The sequence below is a fragment of the Dendropsophus ebraccatus genome, chromosome 2 (genome assembly GCF_027789765.1).
Source record: "Dendropsophus ebraccatus isolate aDenEbr1 chromosome 2, aDenEbr1.pat, whole genome shotgun sequence".
In the NCBI taxonomy this organism is placed as follows: Eukaryota; Metazoa; Chordata; class Amphibia; order Anura; family Hylidae; genus Dendropsophus; species Dendropsophus ebraccatus.
The window spans coordinates 128,735,048-128,754,831 of NC_091455.1; the positions used below are offsets into that span (position 1 = coordinate 128,735,048).

Consider the following 19,784-nt stretch of genomic DNA (forward strand, 5'->3'; position numbering starts at 1 on the left):
CATTGTGTGTGTGTGTGTGTGTGTGGGGGGGGATCTGTGCTGTTCTCTCCCTGGATGCTGGATGACTGTATATGAGCAGCAGTGTAATAAGAAGATATCCTGTGCAAGGCCGGCGTTAGGGGGGGGGGGGGGGGGCAAGCAGGGCAAATGCCCACTACCGCAGTTCCAGTGGAGAGGAGAGCACAGACAGCATCCTCCAGCGTCTGGGAGTGATCCCTGGCTGCTGCTATCAGAGGTCACGCAGAGGCTGCAGGACGCTGGGCTCGGTGTCTGCTCCCCCTCCCTCTCCCTCCAGCTCCTCTCCCTGGACGTGACTTCTTCCTCTGGTGTGGAGCTGTCGGGACGATGGAGGAGAGGGCTGCCGGGTTAGGATGACAGCCTGCTGCTGCTGCAAGGAACATGAGGGGGATTCACCACTACAACCAGCATGCTAGAGGGAGTAAGTATACTGTACATGTAGTGTGTAATGTGTATGAATGTAAGTGTATAATGGATGAATGTAGTGTGTGTTACATGTCCTGTGTATAGTGTGTGGGCTGGATGGTTTGTATCTGTATAATGTGTTTTCATGGGTGTGTGAGTGTGTGTATATATATATATATATATAATGGTGTGTGTGTGTGTGTGTGTGTGTGTGTGTGTGTATATATGTGTATATATATATATATATATATATATATATATATATATATATGCAAAAAAGGGGTCCGTGGAGCCTCAGTTACAAGTCTCAAAACACGGGAATAGCCAGATATCCCTCTCTCCAGAGAAGGAAGCCCATTGCCAAGGGGTGCCTCCTAGTGGGGAGAGCACCAAACCACCCTGATACGTAGTCCCTCAGGTCCTCACTCTGTTACGAGCTTTGGGACCTAAACGGAAACACCAGGGTGGCCCCTGCAAGTCAAAGTCTAACTCTGTGGCGAGTATAACGACATAAGACAAGGGTTACCAAGGCTAGGCATCCATCCACAGACTGCAGTTTCGGGGTATTTGCCCCTCGTCAGTGTGGAGCAGGATTCTGGCTACTGGGGCAATGACAAATAGACCAACAAAACACAACAATCAATGAACTCAGGGAGAACAGTGAAAAATTCCAATGGAGTACTCATTTAAGAGTCTCCATTGATTGTCCCATACAAAATTTGAATATGCATGTGTGTGTGTATATATGTATATATATATAATATACACACACCATTATATATATATATATATATATATATATATATATATATATATATATATATATATATATATATATATATATATAATGGTGTGTGTGTATATATATATATATATATATATATATATATATATATATATATATATATAATGGTGTGTGTGTGTGTGTATAAGCACTGCTGACTCCAAGTGTTGAGGTGAATAGACTGTATATAGGAACTGCAGCCATTTTCCGGCCTCATCAGTCCTATGTAATTGCTGCAGCTCCTATGTATAGCTTATGATGACATCACTAAGGCAATACGGTGTATTTTATTGAGAAAATAAGGTGGTATTCAGTCCTTAGGTGGTGGTCACTGTATGGTGGTAATATTGGTCTGTATATAGTGTCATTATGCAGTGGTCACTCTTTGGCATTAATATTGGTCTGTATATAGAGTCATTGCTGCCATAGATTGACTACCACATAATGACACTATATACAGACCAATATTACCGCCATACAGTGACCACCACATAATGACTCTATCTACACACTATATACAGACCAATAGTACAACCATAGAGTGATCGCCACATAATATTGGTCTGTATATAGTGTGTATATAGAGTCATTATGCAGGGGTCACTCTATGGCGGTAATATTGGTCTGTATATAGTGTTATTATGCAGTGGTCACTCTTTGGCATTAATATTGGTCTGTATATAGCGTAAATATAGAGTCCTTATTGCCATAGATTGACTACCACATAATGACATTATATACAGTACAGCCACAGTACAGTATATATAGTACAGCCATAGAGTGATCGCCACATAATATTGGTCTGCATACAGTGTATATAGAGTCATTATGCAGTGGTCACTCTATGGCGGTAATATTGGTCTGTATATAGAGTGTATATAAAGTCATTATACAGGGGTCAGCCTATGGCAATAATATTGGTTTGTATATAGCGTTTATATAGAGTCATTACTGCCATAGATTGACTGCCACGTAATGACTCTATATATACAATATATACAGACCAATAGTACAGTCATTTATTATACAGTGGTCAGTCTATAGCGGTAATATTGGAGTGTATATAGAGTCATTATGCGGTGGTCACTCTGGCGGTAATATTGGTCTGTATATAGTGTATATAGAGTCATTATGCGGTGGTCACTCTATGGCGGTAATATTGGTCTGTATATAGTGTATATAGAGTCATTATGGGGCGGTCACTTTTATGGTGGTAATATTGGCCTATATATAGTGTATATAGAGTCGTTATGCGATGGTCACTCTATGGTGGTAATATTGGTCTGTATATAGAGTCATTATGGGGCGGTCACTTTATGGTGGTAATATTGGCCTATATATAGTGTGTTTTCTTCAATAACGGTATGGAGGTAATATTTGGTCCTGATTAAAGTGATTTTTTTTTTTTTTTTTTTAAAGCAATTCATATAAATAGTTCTTGTGTTTACACCACTAGCGGCAGTCCTGGCATGTAGGGGCAGTCCTGGCATTTAGCGGCAGTCCTGGCATTTAGCGGCAGTCCTGGCATGTAGCGGCAGTCCCAGAATGTAGCGGCGGTCCTGACATGTAGGGGCAGTCCCGACATGTAGGAGCAGTCCCGGCATGTAGCGGCGGTCCCGGCATGTAGCGGCGGTCCCGGCATGTAGCGGCGGTCCCGGCATGTAGCGGCGGTCCCGGCATGTAGCGGCAGTCCTGACATGTAGCGGCCCTAATACATGGAGCGAAAATTGTCCGAATCAGGACGCTATCGCTCTGTGAGGACACTGGGGAACATTTACAGGTAGTATATATCACAGACAAGGCCTGAGGACACCGGGGAACATGATCAGGTAGTATATATCACAGACATGGCCTGAGGACACCGGGGAACGTGATCAGGTAGTATATATCTTTATTGTTTACTATATACAGCAAGGATTGCACACACATCACTAATGATATACTGTATATATACACATAGGGGGAGATTTATCAAACATGGTGTAAAGTGAAACTGGCTCAGTTGCCCCTAGCAACCAATCAGATTCCACCTTTCATTCCTCACAGACTCTTTGTAAAATGAAAGGTGGAATCTGATTGGTTGCTAGGGGCAACTGAGCCAATTCTTCTTTACACCAGTTTGATAAATCTCCTCCATAGCTTTTGCTGTAGTAGGCTCTCTAAGCGAGCTCCATTCTACCAGATTGGTGCTCACTTCTGCAGACTATCTGGCCTAAAGTGGCCGTACGCTTCCAATAACTGCTGGCTGAACAATCCTTCAGCTGACAATTATCTCTCCCATCTGGTCCCGTCCTCCCCATACACAGAAATTTGGCACATATGAGTTTTCCTGTGTTTTCTATGAGCGGGGAAAGCCATAGCCATACAGATCTGATGGCGGCTTATCTCTCTTAGAACAAAGAGGTTGGGCATTGATTTTCCATCAAGCTCGACCCCCTATGTCCACTGATATCATATGTCAGAGGACTGTCCAGAGAGCCCCATACACCTTACACTGATGGCCGAACCCACCAGGAGCAACAGGTACCACCAACAAAAGAGTAAAATGTATGGGTACCTTAAACTGTTGCTAAAATATTTCAGCATTTGGGGCCCCACCTTTAACTTTGCCCAGGGCCACATCTAGTCTAAAACCGGCCCTGATCCTGTGTAATATAGAGGAGGAGGAGGAGGAGGAGGAGGAGGAGGAGGAGGAGGAGGAGGAGGAGGAGGAGGAGGAGGAGGAGGAGAAGATATAAGTAGTGTAGCATAAACCTCTGTCCTCAATGTGGTGTTTTTCTTCAGTGTTCTATGGCTGCAGCTCTGTGTATGCTATGGCTGCAGCAGACTGTGTGTGTGTGCGCGCTATGGCACCCATAGTGACCCCTCTATATCACTATGTGTGACTTTTCTATATCACTATGTGTGACCTCTCTATATCACTATGTGTGACCCCCTCTATATCACTATGTGTGACTTCTTTATATAACTATGTGTGTCCCCCTCTATATCACAATTACATCTATATTATTATTGCAGTGTATCTTTTTGTATGGTGAATATTTGGTTAGAAACATAGAAGATTGTCAGCAGGAAAAGATCCACCTGCTCCATCTAGTCTAGTTGTGAGTAGTTCAGGACATGGAGGCTGGAGACTCGCTGCATCCACTGCACACACAGGAGAATCTGCTTTATATCTCTACTTATTCCCTCAGAAGTTGCCCAGGATCATGTAGGACATTAGGGAGAAGCTGCTGAGCCAGTGTGATTAATAACTCCCCTGGTATATGACCGGCCATTTATGAAGGAGCAGGAGTCTGAGTCTGGCCTGATAAAATTCAGGAGTCAGAGTCTGAGTTTGAGTCAGAGCTGCGCTTACCGACTCCACAGCCTTGGTAACCTGCCCGTAGCAGCCAATCATAACTAAGCTTTAATTTTACTAACACTGACCTTGAGAATAAAGTTATTGACCCAGATTTTTAAAAGGGTGTAGAATAGAAGCTGATTTAAACTACCCATAATAACCAGTCACAGCTCAGCTTTCAGCTCTGGTAAAATGAAAGATGAGCTGTGATTGGCTATTTAACAATTTAGATGAAGTACAGGTACTTCTCCTGTCACTGACTCCTTTAGACAATGTGATCGCTATAGATCACTGTGTTTAAGGGGTTAATGACAAGAAGCTGTGTGATCGTGGCTTCCTGTTACTATCCCTTTCTCCTGGGACACTAATGGGCTGCTTTAGTGTGATCAGTCCCGCACAAATTAAAACCTCCTTCATGTCAAGCACGTTTATGCATGTTACTACTGCACGGGGCATCGTCATGACTGACGTGAAGATATTAAACACAAGAAAGAAAGTACGAACAAAACCAAAGTGCAAAAATGGAAATTGGCTTGGTCCCTAAGGGGTTAAATATTAAAATTTAGGGTGACTTTTTTTCAAATTTTGCAATAATTAAGTTATAAAATGCTAAAATGCTAAATCTTTTTTTTTTTTTTTCCCCCGTTAGATTGTCTTTGGATCTATTGTAATACTTATGCTATGGCTTCCAATTCGTATCATGAAGCACATGCTGCCTACCTTTTTACCTTATAATGTGATGTTATACAGGTGAGTAATACTTATGTTGTATTCTTGAACACACCTCCTAAGTGATAAATATTAGTGAAAGTATCATTAGTACAATTTAATAAGATGAATCGCTTAATTAAATGTTATCATTGGAATACTATACATAAGCTAAAGAGACCGCTTTATTCTTGCAGGGACAGTTGGTATTGGATATTTTTGCATTTAGATCGCTTTATTTGGACTTAGGGCCCTATTCCACGGGTCCGATCAACAGTGTAAACGAGCGCTGATCTGCTAGATTGGCACTTGTTTACTGGGCCTATTCCACGGCCCGATGATCGTTTAGCGATGTCCTTGCAGCCCTTGCAGCATACATTACCTAGAAGGGCTTCTCCCCCGCTCCGTCTTCCTCCCCGGGTCCCGCGGCGCAGAATCCACTGCGGAGCGGCCTGACTGCGCTGTCAGACTGCTCAGCCAATCACTGGCTGCGGCGGTCCCGGCCTGTGATAGCAGCTCAGTCAGGTGGCACCGAAGCTGTTGCTGCGCGTGGGACCAGGATAAAGACTGAGAGGAGGAGAAGCCCTGCTAGGTAATGTATGCTGCTTCTTAAATCGTTGGTCGCCCGCCGCACACCTGCTATGGGTGACTGTTTATTTAGGCCCAAACCTAAAATCATCGATCAGCCAATAACACGGGTCTTCACGGCAATAGCGCCAGCATTGGCCCCGCCCTCCGTGACATCATCGCCGCATAGGCCCCGTCCCCTCACGACCATTGAAACACGCTGGCATAAAGGTCTAGGCCCGGGGCGTGGCTTAGCGCTTGAGCGGAGCGGTCGCATGTAGGCACAGCTACCGTCCTGTGCCCGTCTTAGCTAGTCTCCTGCTGAATATCCTGACTCCTACCATCGTCTGCCTTACTCAGTACATCATGGGCAAGATGGGTAAGCAAGATTTCGGCAAATCGAAGGAGCGCCATGGCACGGAGAAGCTCCGGGAAGATGACCAAGATGGCGCCGCTGATTTGCCTCATGCTGCGCAGCACGGGGCTGCTGCTGACGGAGATCCTGTAGCTGGTCCCTCTAGCCCTGAGGGAGATGCTGAACCCACGATGAGGGAAATCCTGCAAGCCATCACCTCATGTAAGTCAACCCTAACGGTTAAACTTGAGGAGGTGAAGATAGACGTGGGCCTCCTGCGGCAAGACCTGCAGAAACTTAGAGGGAGGATAACGCAAGCAGAGGGCCGCATGTCCTCCCCGGAAGACGAGGTACACCCTTTGACAAATACAGTCTCTTCCCTGGAATCACAGCTCTCACTATACAAGCAAAAATCGGATGATCTAGAGAACAGGCTCCGACTAAATAACGTCCGAATCATTGGGATGCCTGAGAGAGCAGAGGGGCAGAATCCTACTGCTTTTGTGGAAAGATGGCTCAAGGAAACTTTTGCTGATACTGACTTCTCTATTGCCTTCACGGTGGAAAGAGCCCATAGGGTTCCTGCGCGCCCTCCCCCCCCCCCCCCCCCCCCCCCCAGACGCCGCCGCGCGCCCATTGTTTGCTCGCATTCTGAACTGCAATGATAGGGATCTTATACTCCGTGCTGCCAGACGCAAAGGAGAAATTGTGTATGACAACGTCAAGGTTTCCATTTTCCCTGACTTTTCAGCGGAGCTGCAAAAGCAGAGAGCCTCCTTCACCTCAGTTAAAGCCCGCCTCCGAGAACTTGGTGTGGCGTACTCCATGGCCTATCCGGCGCGACTGCGAGTTGTTGATGGAGACCGGGCAATCTTCTTTGCTACCCCCGCTGAGGCTGACGACTGGGCCCGACGACAGAGACTCCGCTCGCCCAGACCGGAGTGACACCCCGATGACCCTCTTCATGCCGGAGGAATATATCCTGATGGGTGATATCCTGTTAACCTGTTTATGTGGCCTTGCCCCACTCTCGTTCTGTTTTACTTACTAGGCCGACTGGTAGGAACCACTTTCTGTTATGCGATGACAGGCTCTGCCCCATTAACAGAGCCACATCAATGCCATCAGTCTCTACCTATGTCTTAAACAGTCTTAGCCTTATCCTGATTGTGTTGACTACTGTGTCTTATGGACAATCCAAGGACGCTGTTTTGTTCCCGTTACAGGTTATTGTGTTTCTTGCTTTTTACCGAGTACTCGCTATGTCCATAGTATGTACTATCCGTCCAGTGATGCTTATAATGTTATGGTTGTATGTCCTGCTGCCAGGGTTATGTGGTTGCGGTAATGGCTGATTACACTATATTGTCATGGAACGTTAGAGGGTTGGGTTCTCCTAAAAAGAGGTCACTTATATTCTCCCATATACGCCAATTCAATCCCATGATCACGTGTCTGCAAGAAACACATTTGGTCCCTCAGAGAGTTAGCTTCCTCCGTAAGCCATGGGTACAGTGGAAAATCCACGCCTTCCATACATCCTATTCGAGGGGAGTCTCTTTCCTTATTCATCGAACCCTTAGATGGGAGCCGATATCTACCAAGGTTGATCCTCAGGGCAGATATGTTTTTATACATGCCTATATAAATAATATTGCATATGTGCTTATGGGTATATACAATCCTCCCCCCGCGAACCTGGATATAATACATCTGGCAGTTGCCTTTGCGGCCGACTACCCGAATGCCAGGTGTGTCTGTTTAGGGGATTTCAACTTAGTGCCTGATGGGATCCTAGATCGAACCCACACTAACCCTCCCGGAGGCTCTACGCCCCCCCCCCCCCCCCCCCTCCCCACAATGGTCATCCCTGGCTCGTTTAATGACAGAAATAGGCTGGATAGATGCTTATCGGGCACAAAATCCAACCCGTAGAGTGTACTCTTGTTATTCGCCTGGTAAGCAAGCCCATTCACGAATAGACTTGGTATACTGTAACTCACATATGTAAAACGCTATCAAGGATGTCGCATATCTGGTTAGGGCTATATCGGACCACTCTCCGGTGGTCATTCACACTATTGCAGCCTCCTCTCTGGGTCCCCGACGCTGGAAGGTTAACCCCTTTTGGCTACAACTGATAGGCGATAATGATCGCATTCCCGACCAGTTGAAGGAGTTTCTTGCCCTCCATAGAGGTTATGAGGATCCTTTAATTCTTTGGGATACATTGAAATCATATTTACGGGGTTGCTTAAAATCTACTATCTCCTTTATAAAGAGGGACACCTCTAGGCTAGAAAATGAACTTGCTACTCAGTGTGCAGAGCTGGAAAATAAATACATCACTGACCCCACGGATAGCAATAGGCTCCAGTGGCTGACCAAGGGCCGAGAGTACATGCAACTTCTGAACCTCAAAATGAATAGGAAGCAGTTTTTCACAAAACAATTCTTTTTTGAACACGGGAACCAGTCCAGTAAGCTTCTGGCGCAGTTAGTGCATCAGAGCTCCGCATCCCCGGTTATCCTTGGGGTTAAATCGGCGGACGGAGATACGTTAATAGACTCTGTACACATAGCAGATAGATTCTCCACATTCTATGAAACACTATATTCCTCACAGGTTAACTACTCAGAGGATAAACTATCGCATTACCTGGACACCGTAGAGTTCCCTCAATTAACTGAAGATAGGAGAGCCCTATTGGAAAAAGACATTACCTTAGAAGAGGTCACGGAGGCCGTGAATAATCTGGCTCTTGGGAAAGCCTCCGGCCCGGATGGTCTGCCACTGGAGGTCCTACGACAGTACTCCGCAGATTTATTGACTCCTTTACACCAAATGTTTCTAAACGCATTTCAAAGGGGAACCCTTCCCGATTCTCTTTATGATGCCACAATAGTGGTTGTTCTGAAGCCGGATAAGGACCCGGAGGAATGCGGCTCATATAGGCCGATTTCTCTCTTAAATATAGACTATAAAGTCCTTACAAAAATAATGGCCAACCGTTTAAATACAGTGGTCCTGTCCATCATACATGAGGATCAGGCCGGATTCATGCCTACCAGGTTGACCACGGATAATATCCGCAGAGTGCAGGCTGAAATGCAGACTGGAGTGGCATTGGGTGGAGACTGGGCCTTGGCGCCTCTTGACACCGCCAAGGCCTTTGACTCCCTCGAGTGGCCCTTTCTCCTGGCGGTCCTCCGAAGATTTGGGTTTGGAGAGAATTTCATTAAATGGGTATCTACTCTATATCGGGCGCCTAAAGCCCAGGTACTAGTTAATGGCATCTGCTCCCCATCCTTCGCCCTGGGTAGGGATACCCGCCAGGGATGCCCTCTGTCGCCGCTGCTTTTTGCAGTGGCGATAGAGCTGCTTGCCCTCTCCATCCGTCAGGACAGAGCAGTACGTGGCATGCCCTGTGGAGATGGGGGAAGACCGCATAGGCTTGAATGCAGATGACTTGAGATTGTTAATGTCCCAACCAGATACCACACTCCCATATCTCATTAGCAAGATAGATCACTTTGGGAACTTTTCCGGCCTCAGAATCAACTGGTCTAAGTCGGTATTCTGCCCACTAACTGCTGACCCCCGGCCCCCTGTAATATGTGGTCTGAAGGTAGTAGACCGATTTAAATACCTTGGCATACATATATATAGGGACACCAAGAATGAATTGGCTGGCAATCTCTCCCCCTTAATCCCATATGTTAAGGATAAATTCAAAATATGGAGTACTCTCCCGCTGACTACCCCGGGAAGAATGAACCTGATTAAAATGATCATCCTTCCTAAATGCCTCTATATCCTACAACATGCCTCCATCCCGGTCCCCCTCACATTCTTTAAGACCCTTGCATCCTTGGTTCCTTCCTTTATATGGGGCAATAGCAGGTCGAAACTTAGACTAGCGACCTTGTAGAGGCCTAAAGATGCAGGAGGCTACGCCCTCCCGGACATACACCTATACTATATGGCGGGTCAGTTAAGACTGCTTCGCACCTGGGTACTGTCCGACACGTTGCCTAACTCTGAGTACCGCCTGGCACATTATCTTGGGATAGGTCATATTCGTCTATTGCTAGAAGGCCTATCCGGAACTAAAAAAACCATACTTACCTATACATAACGTAAGTGAAAGAAAAAAAGTGGTGGATACCGGCACTCCAGACGTGGGGTTAAAACTTAGCGTTTAATAAATATACATTAAAAAAGGATGTCACTGAACGGACCAACGCGTTTCACGCGACTGCGCTTAATCATGGTCAGACCATGATTAAGCGCAGTCGCGTGAAACGCGTTGGTCCGTTCAGTGACATCCTTTTTTAATGTATATTTATTAAACGCTAAGTTTTAACCCCACGTCTGGAGTGCCGGTATCCACCACTTTTTTTCTTTCACTTACGTTCAGTAATCAGTGCCTAGCCAGCACCGGACATCCGTGCACCCTCCACTCTCTGTGATTGCTGCAAGGAAGACAACGCCTAGGTGAGCTGAATCCCTTTTCATTCTTTTTTCTTTGTTTACCTATACATAGACTGGCGAGACAAGTCTGGTTTGCAGCCAAAAAATTGCATGGATTCACTGGTGTTATGGCGGATCTCCCCTATGGGACAACCCTAATTTTCCACACCTTACAGCAGGTCTTGAGCCGGCCTTCTGGTGTTTACATGGCATAACGTCCTTACAAGATATGTATTGTTCTGGCACTTTAAAAACTTTTACCCAATTGCAGGACGACAACCACTTACCCAGGCACTCTGTTTCGATATTTTCAAATTCGCCATGCTCTTATGGCACAGTTCCCCTCGCAGAACCCACCAATCTAAGACTACCCTCTGATAGGAGTCCTGCGGTCCCAAGGCCCGAAGGGTCTCATCTCCTCTTTATATACACATCTAATCCAGCTGAAGGTCTATAGTACCCCTCTGCCGGCGGCAGATTATTGGAAATCCTGTATACCTACACTAACGGATGACGATTGGCAGGAAATACTTAGCTCCCACACATTGGCATCCCCCGCAGCTAATAATAAAATGACTCAAATGTTTATTATTCATAGTTGTTATCTCACACCGATCAGGTTGTTTATCATGGGACGGCTGCCAACAGATGAGTGTCATCGATGCCGTAGGCCCCAGGCTGATTTCTGGCACCTGATGTGGCAGTGCTCCCATGTGTCATCATTCTTGGAGGAGGTCACGACTATGCTAACAGGGGTACTGGTGAAACCGGTGCCCTTGACTCCCCTTGTTTGCCTATTTGGAGTACTGACAGAGGAGGAATGGCCACACTATGAACAGACCTTCTTGAGAGAGACCCTATTTATGGCCCGTAAGGTAATTGCTCTGCGCTGGATGGACCAACACGGTAGTCCCATTCTCCCAAATTTACATGAAGCGAGGTCACCCTAACAAATTTAGGAAGGTATGGGGAGCATGGTGCGCCTCTCCACAGGCGGCATACACAACCGGTAATTTTAGGACGCTGAGAGATGCCCTAGAATCTCGTTTGGATGCATAAGTGTGTACTCGATCTTGTTATGTTTAGTTGTTTTATCTTTGTTCAGTTAAGTGATAAGTTAGTCCACTGTATATCCTTATTTATCTTTTTGTGTGATGCAAGCATGTGATTTGTATACCTCTGCGGTAATGGTTGCTCTTTTAATCTTCTCTTCACACTTGCAATAAAACGAATTAAAAAAAAAATATAAAGGTCTAGGCCCCACCCCCTCTAGGTCAACCCATACCAATGGTCGGCGAGGGGGTGGGGCCTATGTGGTGATTACGTCATGGAGGGGTGGGGCCAACGGAGGGGCTGTGGGAGGGGATAGGTGGCGCTATTGCCGTGAAGCCCCGCTCACTTAGCACAATTTGCAGTTGATAAAAGGTTGTAAAGTGTGGGAAATTATTCATATAATTTTTACTTTTTCTGAAAACTTTTATTTATGTATGTTTATACAATTGATGTCATACTTATTTTGGGTTACTATTTTTCTCTTTAGTGATGCTCCAGTGAGTGAACTGTCTTTGGAGCTACTACTACTTCAGGTTGTTCTCCCAGCTTTATTAGAACAAGGGCATACTCGACAGTGGTTGAAAGGTCTTGTCAGAGCTTGGACTGTAACAGCTGGATATCTACTGTAAGTTTAAATGCTTAAAAATTAAAATTGTAATGGCACAAAGTAAGATAGTTTAACTGTTATTTCAGGTGACTCTTCTAAATGCACTGTGTGTATATATGGGGAGCAGCATTTGCCATTCTTGTATATTCCATTTTCCCCAGGTTACCACCCTGCAAACACCATCTCTGTGTCTGCTTTCCCCATTTTTAACTGAAATGTGGATACGAATTAGCCTCTGTGCTGGCTTGAGTGTAAGCCATTACAACCCGTTTTCGCACTGCTTTACTCTGCTGATGGTGGGTTTCCCTTAAGGCCCTATTACACAAAGCGACTACTGGCCGATATTGGTTGCCCCCTGTGTAGTCACCGTAAGTAGTTGGGCCCCCTGTTTAATCCTCTTATAGAAGGTTGCCCCCTGTCTAGTCACCCTAAGTAGATTGCCCCCTGTGTAGTTCTCTTATGGGAGGTGGCCGAGTGACTATTCCCACTATATTAGATGCCACCCTGTGTAGTACCTTCATAGTAGATGGCTGGCCCCCATCAGTAGATTAAAAAAACCTCACACAACCCTTTGTTGCTGCTGCTCCCGGGATGGCCGTGCAGAGCTGCACATCAGTCAGGGCCCACCAGATTATCCTCTGGTGGGTCAGTGCCACTTGCCATCTAGCAGTTAATGATCCGATGTGGACATTTTGGACAGCCATGGGCCCCTGCCGCCCAAAGTGCCCACATTATGATCTGACATTGGTCAGTTGTAAGACGCATTGTGTTTGTAACCATCACCTAGAAGAGTAAATCACTTCTATTTTGCATTGGTGAGTATTGGTACTTGTGTTAGGGGTTTTCATTGTGTGCACATTGTCACTGCTTGGCAAAGGAAGACAGAAATTTCTACCCTAATCTCCTGTTTTCCTTTAATCTTATATTGTCTCATTTTCAATTAAAGGCAGTCTAGCATTAACCTAGCCCAAACTAACTTTTGTATGGGTAAATTGGCATCTTGACCCAAAGTTCACCTCTGTTTCTGCTTTCAAATTGGTTGCACCGTGTCAGAAGTAAGGGACAAAAATGCCTGCCAGTGATTATGATTCAGGTTGGGAGTGATGTCACATCTTAACCATCATGAATATTGATGAAGTGGCATCATTGACGCACAGGGGAGGTGGTAAGCTAATTTGCATATAATGTGTTTTGTTTAGTTTTTTGCCAACTCTCCAAAACAGTACAATTTGAAAACAAGGGACTTTGTTAAGCTCAGAGGTTAGAATGGACTATGATTATGCTAGATGCCAAATGACTAAAAGGCAGCACACAATACTCACCAGTCTGCATAAAGTTGTAAACTCAATATCTTTAAACTATAACCCTATCATGCTTAAAGGAAAAGTCTGGCGAAATTATTTATTATTGTATTGTATTGCCCCCCAAAAGTTATACAAATCCCCAATATACACTTATTACGGGGAATGCTTATAAAGTACATTTTTCCCTGCACTTACTACTGTATCAAGGCTTCACTTCCTGGATAAAATGGTGATGTCCTGACCTGATTCCCAGAGTTGTGCGGGCTGTGACTGCTGGAGAGGATGATGGCAGAGGGATGCTCAGTGTCCCTCCAGTGCCCTGTGTCCCTCAGTGTCCCTCTGCCATCATCCTCTCCAGCAGCCACAGTCCGCACAGCTCTGGGAGTCGGGTTGTGACATCACCATGTTATCCAGGAAGTGAAGCCTTGATGCAGTAGTAAGTGCAGGGAAAAGAGCTTTTTTTAACCATTTCCTGTAATAAGTGTATAACTTTTGGGGGGCATTACAATACTTTAATAAAAACTTTCGCCGCAATTCTCCTTTTAAGGCTGATTATTGCTCCGTGTAATAGAGAAAACAGTCAGCCAATGAAACTATCATCAGCTGATCATTTCTTTAGGTCTAGACCTAAAATCATCAGAAGTTGGGCACACATCGCTACGTGTTATAGTGATGCCCGGTCGATGACTGATGATTGTAATATAAAATAGTAGTGTTAACTTGCCTTACCACGTTCCCTGGTGTCCTTGTGCCTCCCCCGGTGTACTCTGAGGCCTTCCCCTGGTGTCTGCTGCTGTGCCTTCTGTTCAGGTTTCTGCACTGACAGGCCACAGCCACTCAGCCAATCACTGGCCTGAGGACACCAGGGAATTTGGTAAGGTAAGCTAAGACTTTATTATTTTACACTAAAGTCAAGGGCTGCACAGACATTGCTAATGATGTCCTTGCTACCTGATAGATGGCCCGTTTAATTGCTCAGTAAAACGAGCGTCAATCTAGTGGATGGGCGCTTGTCTACAGTTTATGATCAGGCTTTGTAATAAGACCCTAAGACCCAGCTGTAGCCACTATTGATTATCAACCTTTCCTTATAGGTTTATTTTGCAGTAATCAAATGCCCAGCAGACAATGCTTTGAGTCGTACAAAATGAACATATACGTTCAGGAAGTGGACCAAATATAGCCACCAGCTGACTATGTTAATTTCAGCTCCGTGAGCACACCGCCAGTGCGGCACAGTATACATTAGCAAACCTTTTTTGACATGTACCCCAAATATATAGTGAAGATGTGATTTGAACTTAACCTTACATGGTTGTTAGAATATCTCTTTTTTTGCATAGTAAGTCTGCCTGCCTACATTTATTTTTTTTAAGTTTTTACAGTCACGGTTTGGATTGTTTCATTCGGTTTAACAACTAATTATTTTGTTAAACCTGCAAACATTTTCACAACCACTAAAAGTGCAAAATGTTAATAAACCCCTGGCAGCAAAAAGTTATTGCATCTCACTAAATCAGAATGTTGTCAATCAAGTTTTTTTTATGGGAAATGGATTCTGCATTTTCTTTATTGTATACGGTAAACAGAAAAAAAGCAATGTGAACCTGTCAGCCTTATATAAATGTGATGATGATGGTGGTGGTGATATAATTTATTAAGATGCACCTGCACATACATTTATGTTTTAATTCAGGCTGCCCAAATTTAATTTTACTCTCATTTTATCTCTGCTAGAGACTTACACTCCTATCTTCTTGGAGACCAAGAGGAGAGTGAGAACCATGCAAATCAACAGGCTGCCAACAATCCACTTATTCGAAACAATGCCATTCCAGTTGTTGGCGAAGGTTTGCATGCAGCTCATCAAGCCATACTGCAGCAAGGAGGCCCTGTGGGATTTCAGCCATACCATAGACCAGTCAAATTTCCTCTCAGGGTAATTATTAGCTGTCTGCTGTCTTTTTTTTTTTTTATTAGAGTAAAAATGGCCAGCTCATCATGAAATTTCTCTTCTGTTGCACAGCATTTTGTTATGCTTACTAATATTCACAGAACATAATGTTATGGTTTTAAATATGCCTTTACTTAGAGGGCTTACAAGTTTAGCAGTTTTCCAGTACATTACAACTATAGCCACCATTTTTGACAATATACCCCTTAAAGTGTCACTGTCGTTAAAAATGTTTTTGCAGAAATCAATAGTCCAGGCGATTTTAAGAAACTTTGTAATTGGGTTTATTAGACGAAAAATGAATTTTTATCATGAAAAAGCAGTTTAAAGCTCTCCCCCCTGTCTTCATTGTTCTTCTATGGAGAGAGGGAAACAAGGCATCAAAACAGGACAACAAAGAGTTAATCTACAGCAACATCACAGGCTCTCTCCTCTGCAGTCACCACTGACCTCTCTGACCTCTGATTAGCACTCTGAATAGCTCCCCCACTGTTATCCTTTGTTCTCTGCTCTCAGCTGCCGACTTATATCCCTCCTTCCTCCTCCTCTCTCCATAGCTCTGACAGAATCCGACTAATGAAAAACAGTCCAGATTTCCTGATTCTGAGCAGTGGATGACAGAAAGGAGAGGAGGGGGGACCTGGAAAAGGCTTTTTAAATGCAGATAATGGCATTTTGCCTAATAAACCCAATTACAAATTTTCTTAAATTCTCCTGGACTATTGATTTCTGCAAAAAAATTTTTAATGACAGTGACACTTTAAGGTATCTAAAAAAGGGTGCAGTGGATATTTAGATCACACAAGTGTTTTAAAAGATTTTTGGAGTTTTGGAAGGGGAGCATACTTCTGCATACAATTCCCCTGGCTGTATCTCTGGATTACTTCTATGGGAACTAAAAAGAGAAACACCCAAACTTTACCACATTACAGAAAGTGTACAACTCCCAAAAATATTTATCTAGCGCTCTAGTGAACAGGTGTTTCCTAAATGTATAAACAGAATGTACTGCAGATGGTGATAAAATCCAAAATAGTCAATCATTGAGGAATGGTACACTTTAAAACCCTTAATGCAGAGGCATCATTTATCGTCCCTGGTGTTAAACTGAAAAGTGGCGTCCTTACCCTCTTATTATGACACACACTGTCTTTTTTTTTTTTTACCCTCTTTTCTAGCAGTTTAGGGGACTTCCCCAGAAAAAGTGTTGCCCTGGTACAATACAGGCACCTTCTGTTGCAGAATTACCAGAGAGATCAACTCCCCGTGCTCTTCCCCTTTAGTATTGGCTCTGCTACCGTACGTCAAAGGAGGCCCCTTTAATTTTTCCCACACAGTACCACAAGCTGCATTAGCGGTCTGCGAGGGACTGGAGGAGAGGTTACTGGTATAGAATCTATCCACAGTAACCCTGATCCATCCATTAGTACATCAGTTTGCACACAATTGTCCTGCAAACTTTTAGGGCCAGTTCACACTGAGCAAAATCGTCGGAATCCCGCTGTGCTCAATGTGCTGCTGTAAGTGAATGGTAGGGCACGCGCTCGTCCGCTGCCGCCGCTCTCCGCTCAAAGAACTAACATGTTAGTTCTTTGAGTGGAGAGGATAGGGAGCGGACGAGCGCGCACCCTCTCCATTCACTTACAGCAGCACACTGAGCGTGGCGGAATTTCGATGATCTTGCTCAGTGTGAACTGGCCCTTAAGGTGCATTTACAGAGATTTATCTGCCAGAAACATAGTATATACAGAGAACAGGTTATAAAGGAAAGACTGAGATTTCTCCCCTTTTCAAATCCATTCCTAGCTATGGCTTCCAAAATCTGTCAGATAAATCTCTCTGTGTAAAAGCACCATTAGGATTGGTCAGCATTCTGAGGATTGACTATGGGGAGTACATTTTAAACTTGTAAGTGTACCCTTAGGTTCTCTCTCAGAATTTAAAATGTTTTATCCCATACCTTGCCCTCTTTCTGTGAATGTACTGGCGGAATTGAAGCTAATGCGGGACTTGTTAATTAAGATGTATTTTTAAGGGATATACTCCTTTGCAACTTTGGTGAAATTATCAATAACTGCCCTTAGTTTGAACAGGAGGTCATATATAGGGTTGGCCCATTGCATTATCATTATAATGAGGAAACTTTTTTTTGTTGACTACCCTCATATGCAGCACATAATTATCTATTACAAATAAACAGTAATGACTCGAGCAGCTTTACAGATCATAGCAATAACTTGTATAGTGAAATCTTCTAGGGGAACTAAAAATGTAGGTGTAAAAGCCCTATATGTGAATTCTAAACTATGTCACCCAGTGAATGCTGTTAAAGAAAAATACCCTTTGCCAGAACCAATGTTTTTTTTGGCTCTTCCCATTCCAGAAAACATGGGGAAAAAAGTCCAATCTACCTCAAAAAGGTGCCAATAAAAGTATAGTTAAATATTCAAATAGCAAGCCCTTACATAGCCCTCTAGACAGAACATTTAAAAAGTTATATGGGTCAGAATATGACAAAGCAATTTTTCAAAATAAATTACGGTAAATGGGTTATCAAGGATTAGAAAAGACATGGTTGCTTTCATCAAAAGACAACACCACTTTTATCCTTAAGGCCCTATTGTGCAAAACGATAGTCCAAACGTGGCTAATTGCTGGCCATTCTGGCCTAAAATAGTTTGGTGTAATAGCTCATGCTGAAAGACAATGACCAGCTGACATGCACGATGTCGGCTTACTGTTGTCTTTAAGCATGTTGAATTAAAATAATGATATTGACTGCATACTAAGAGCAGCGGCAACAGACCAATCGCCTGGGCAGCTCTAACACCCCCCCCCCCCCCCCCCATGATCCTCCCCACTTACTGCCGGTGCGTGGAACAGCACTGACAGCGAGGGGGGAACAAGGAGCAAGCGAACACTGACTTGACAGGTTGCCGCTCGCTTGCTCTTAATATTGTGCCGTGTAATAGGGCTTTTAGGACAAGAGTGGTGCTGTATTTAAGACACATAGCAGACACATTTTTCTAATTCTGGATTTTACTTTTAAATGTAGTATCCCTTTTTAAAAGTAGTAAAAATAACAATAACAAATTAAATGGAGTATCTCTGTCATTGTACTTTCCCACAGAATAAAGTTTCTTTAAAGAACTTTTCAATTGTCCCCCACAAATTAAAAAAAAATTATAATTAATATAATTTTTTCTATTTTTTTTCCTTACATTCGTTTTTAGGTTGCATAGTAAAAAAAAGCTTTTTTACAAAAATAAAATAAAAATAGGTTGTAAATAATCATGTTCATTACACATTTTTACACCCAGACACTGATGTTTTTCTGTGCTGGGGGTGCACTAACCGCCAATTCAATATATACAATAGTAGTGAAGGAAAAAAGTGATTTGCTCACCATGTAGCCGCCAACTTCGGGTTATGAAACCCACTGTGCTCCAATTGTAAGGAGCAATATACTCACAGAGTCGATATGACTTAAATCTTTTTTATTTTCTTCTTTTAAAGTAAATGCAGCATAAAGTTATGAGGAAGGAGGAGTCTGTATCCTCCAAAACGTCCGCGAGGAGGACGTACTTGGGCGTCCGAGTCTGAGAGTAACATCAGCTGTAAACATGTTAACTTTATGCTGCATTCACTTTAAAAGAAGAAAATAAAAAAGATTTAAGTCTTATCGACTCTGTGAGTATATTGCTCCTTACAATTGGAGCACAGTGGGTTTCATAACCCGAAGTTGGCGGCTACATGGTGAGCAAATCACTTTTTTCCTTCACTACTATTGTATATATTGGATGTTTTGTCCGGACTGGTGGAGTTCGGAAGTGTGGAGGGTGCTCATAAGCATTATAGTGCGTGTTACTTTTTGCTAACGGCCAATTCCCCATGGACCTCAATGGAGAACATTATTACATAGAAGAAACTGCCATATTCAATTTATTCAATTTTGTGACCTTGTTTTGGTAGTATAGTGCCACAAAAACATGCATTTGTACAGCACTGCCACCTTAAGGGGACACTAAAGCAACAGTAAAAAATGTTTGCAAACCTAGTACATGTGAGATCTATCGGCTTTTTATGTTTGATATTGTTTTCTGTGCAGGTACATTACATAATGTTAAAATACAGTTAACAAGGTGTTAAATAGTTATGCACAAGCCTGAAGAAAAAAAGATGTGCAGCCATTTTCTTGTTCTCTAGGCATTG

General features: G+C 43.7%; 1 protein-coding gene across 2 annotated transcripts in view; it reads left to right on the forward strand.

Moving 5' to 3' along the window:
• Window positions 1-19,784, forward strand: part of MARCHF6 (membrane associated ring-CH-type finger 6) — an 85,953-nt gene that overhangs the window by 49,800 nt on the left and 16,369 nt on the right. For both annotated transcript variants that reach the window (XM_069958310.1, XM_069958311.1), the window contains exons 17-19: window positions 5,200-5,300; window positions 12,195-12,332; window positions 15,356-15,557. In XM_069958310.1, the coding sequence (XP_069814411.1) occupies window positions 5,200-5,300; window positions 12,195-12,332; window positions 15,356-15,557 (441 nt within the window). The remainder of the gene's footprint in view (window positions 1-5,199; window positions 5,301-12,194; window positions 12,333-15,355; window positions 15,558-19,784) is intronic.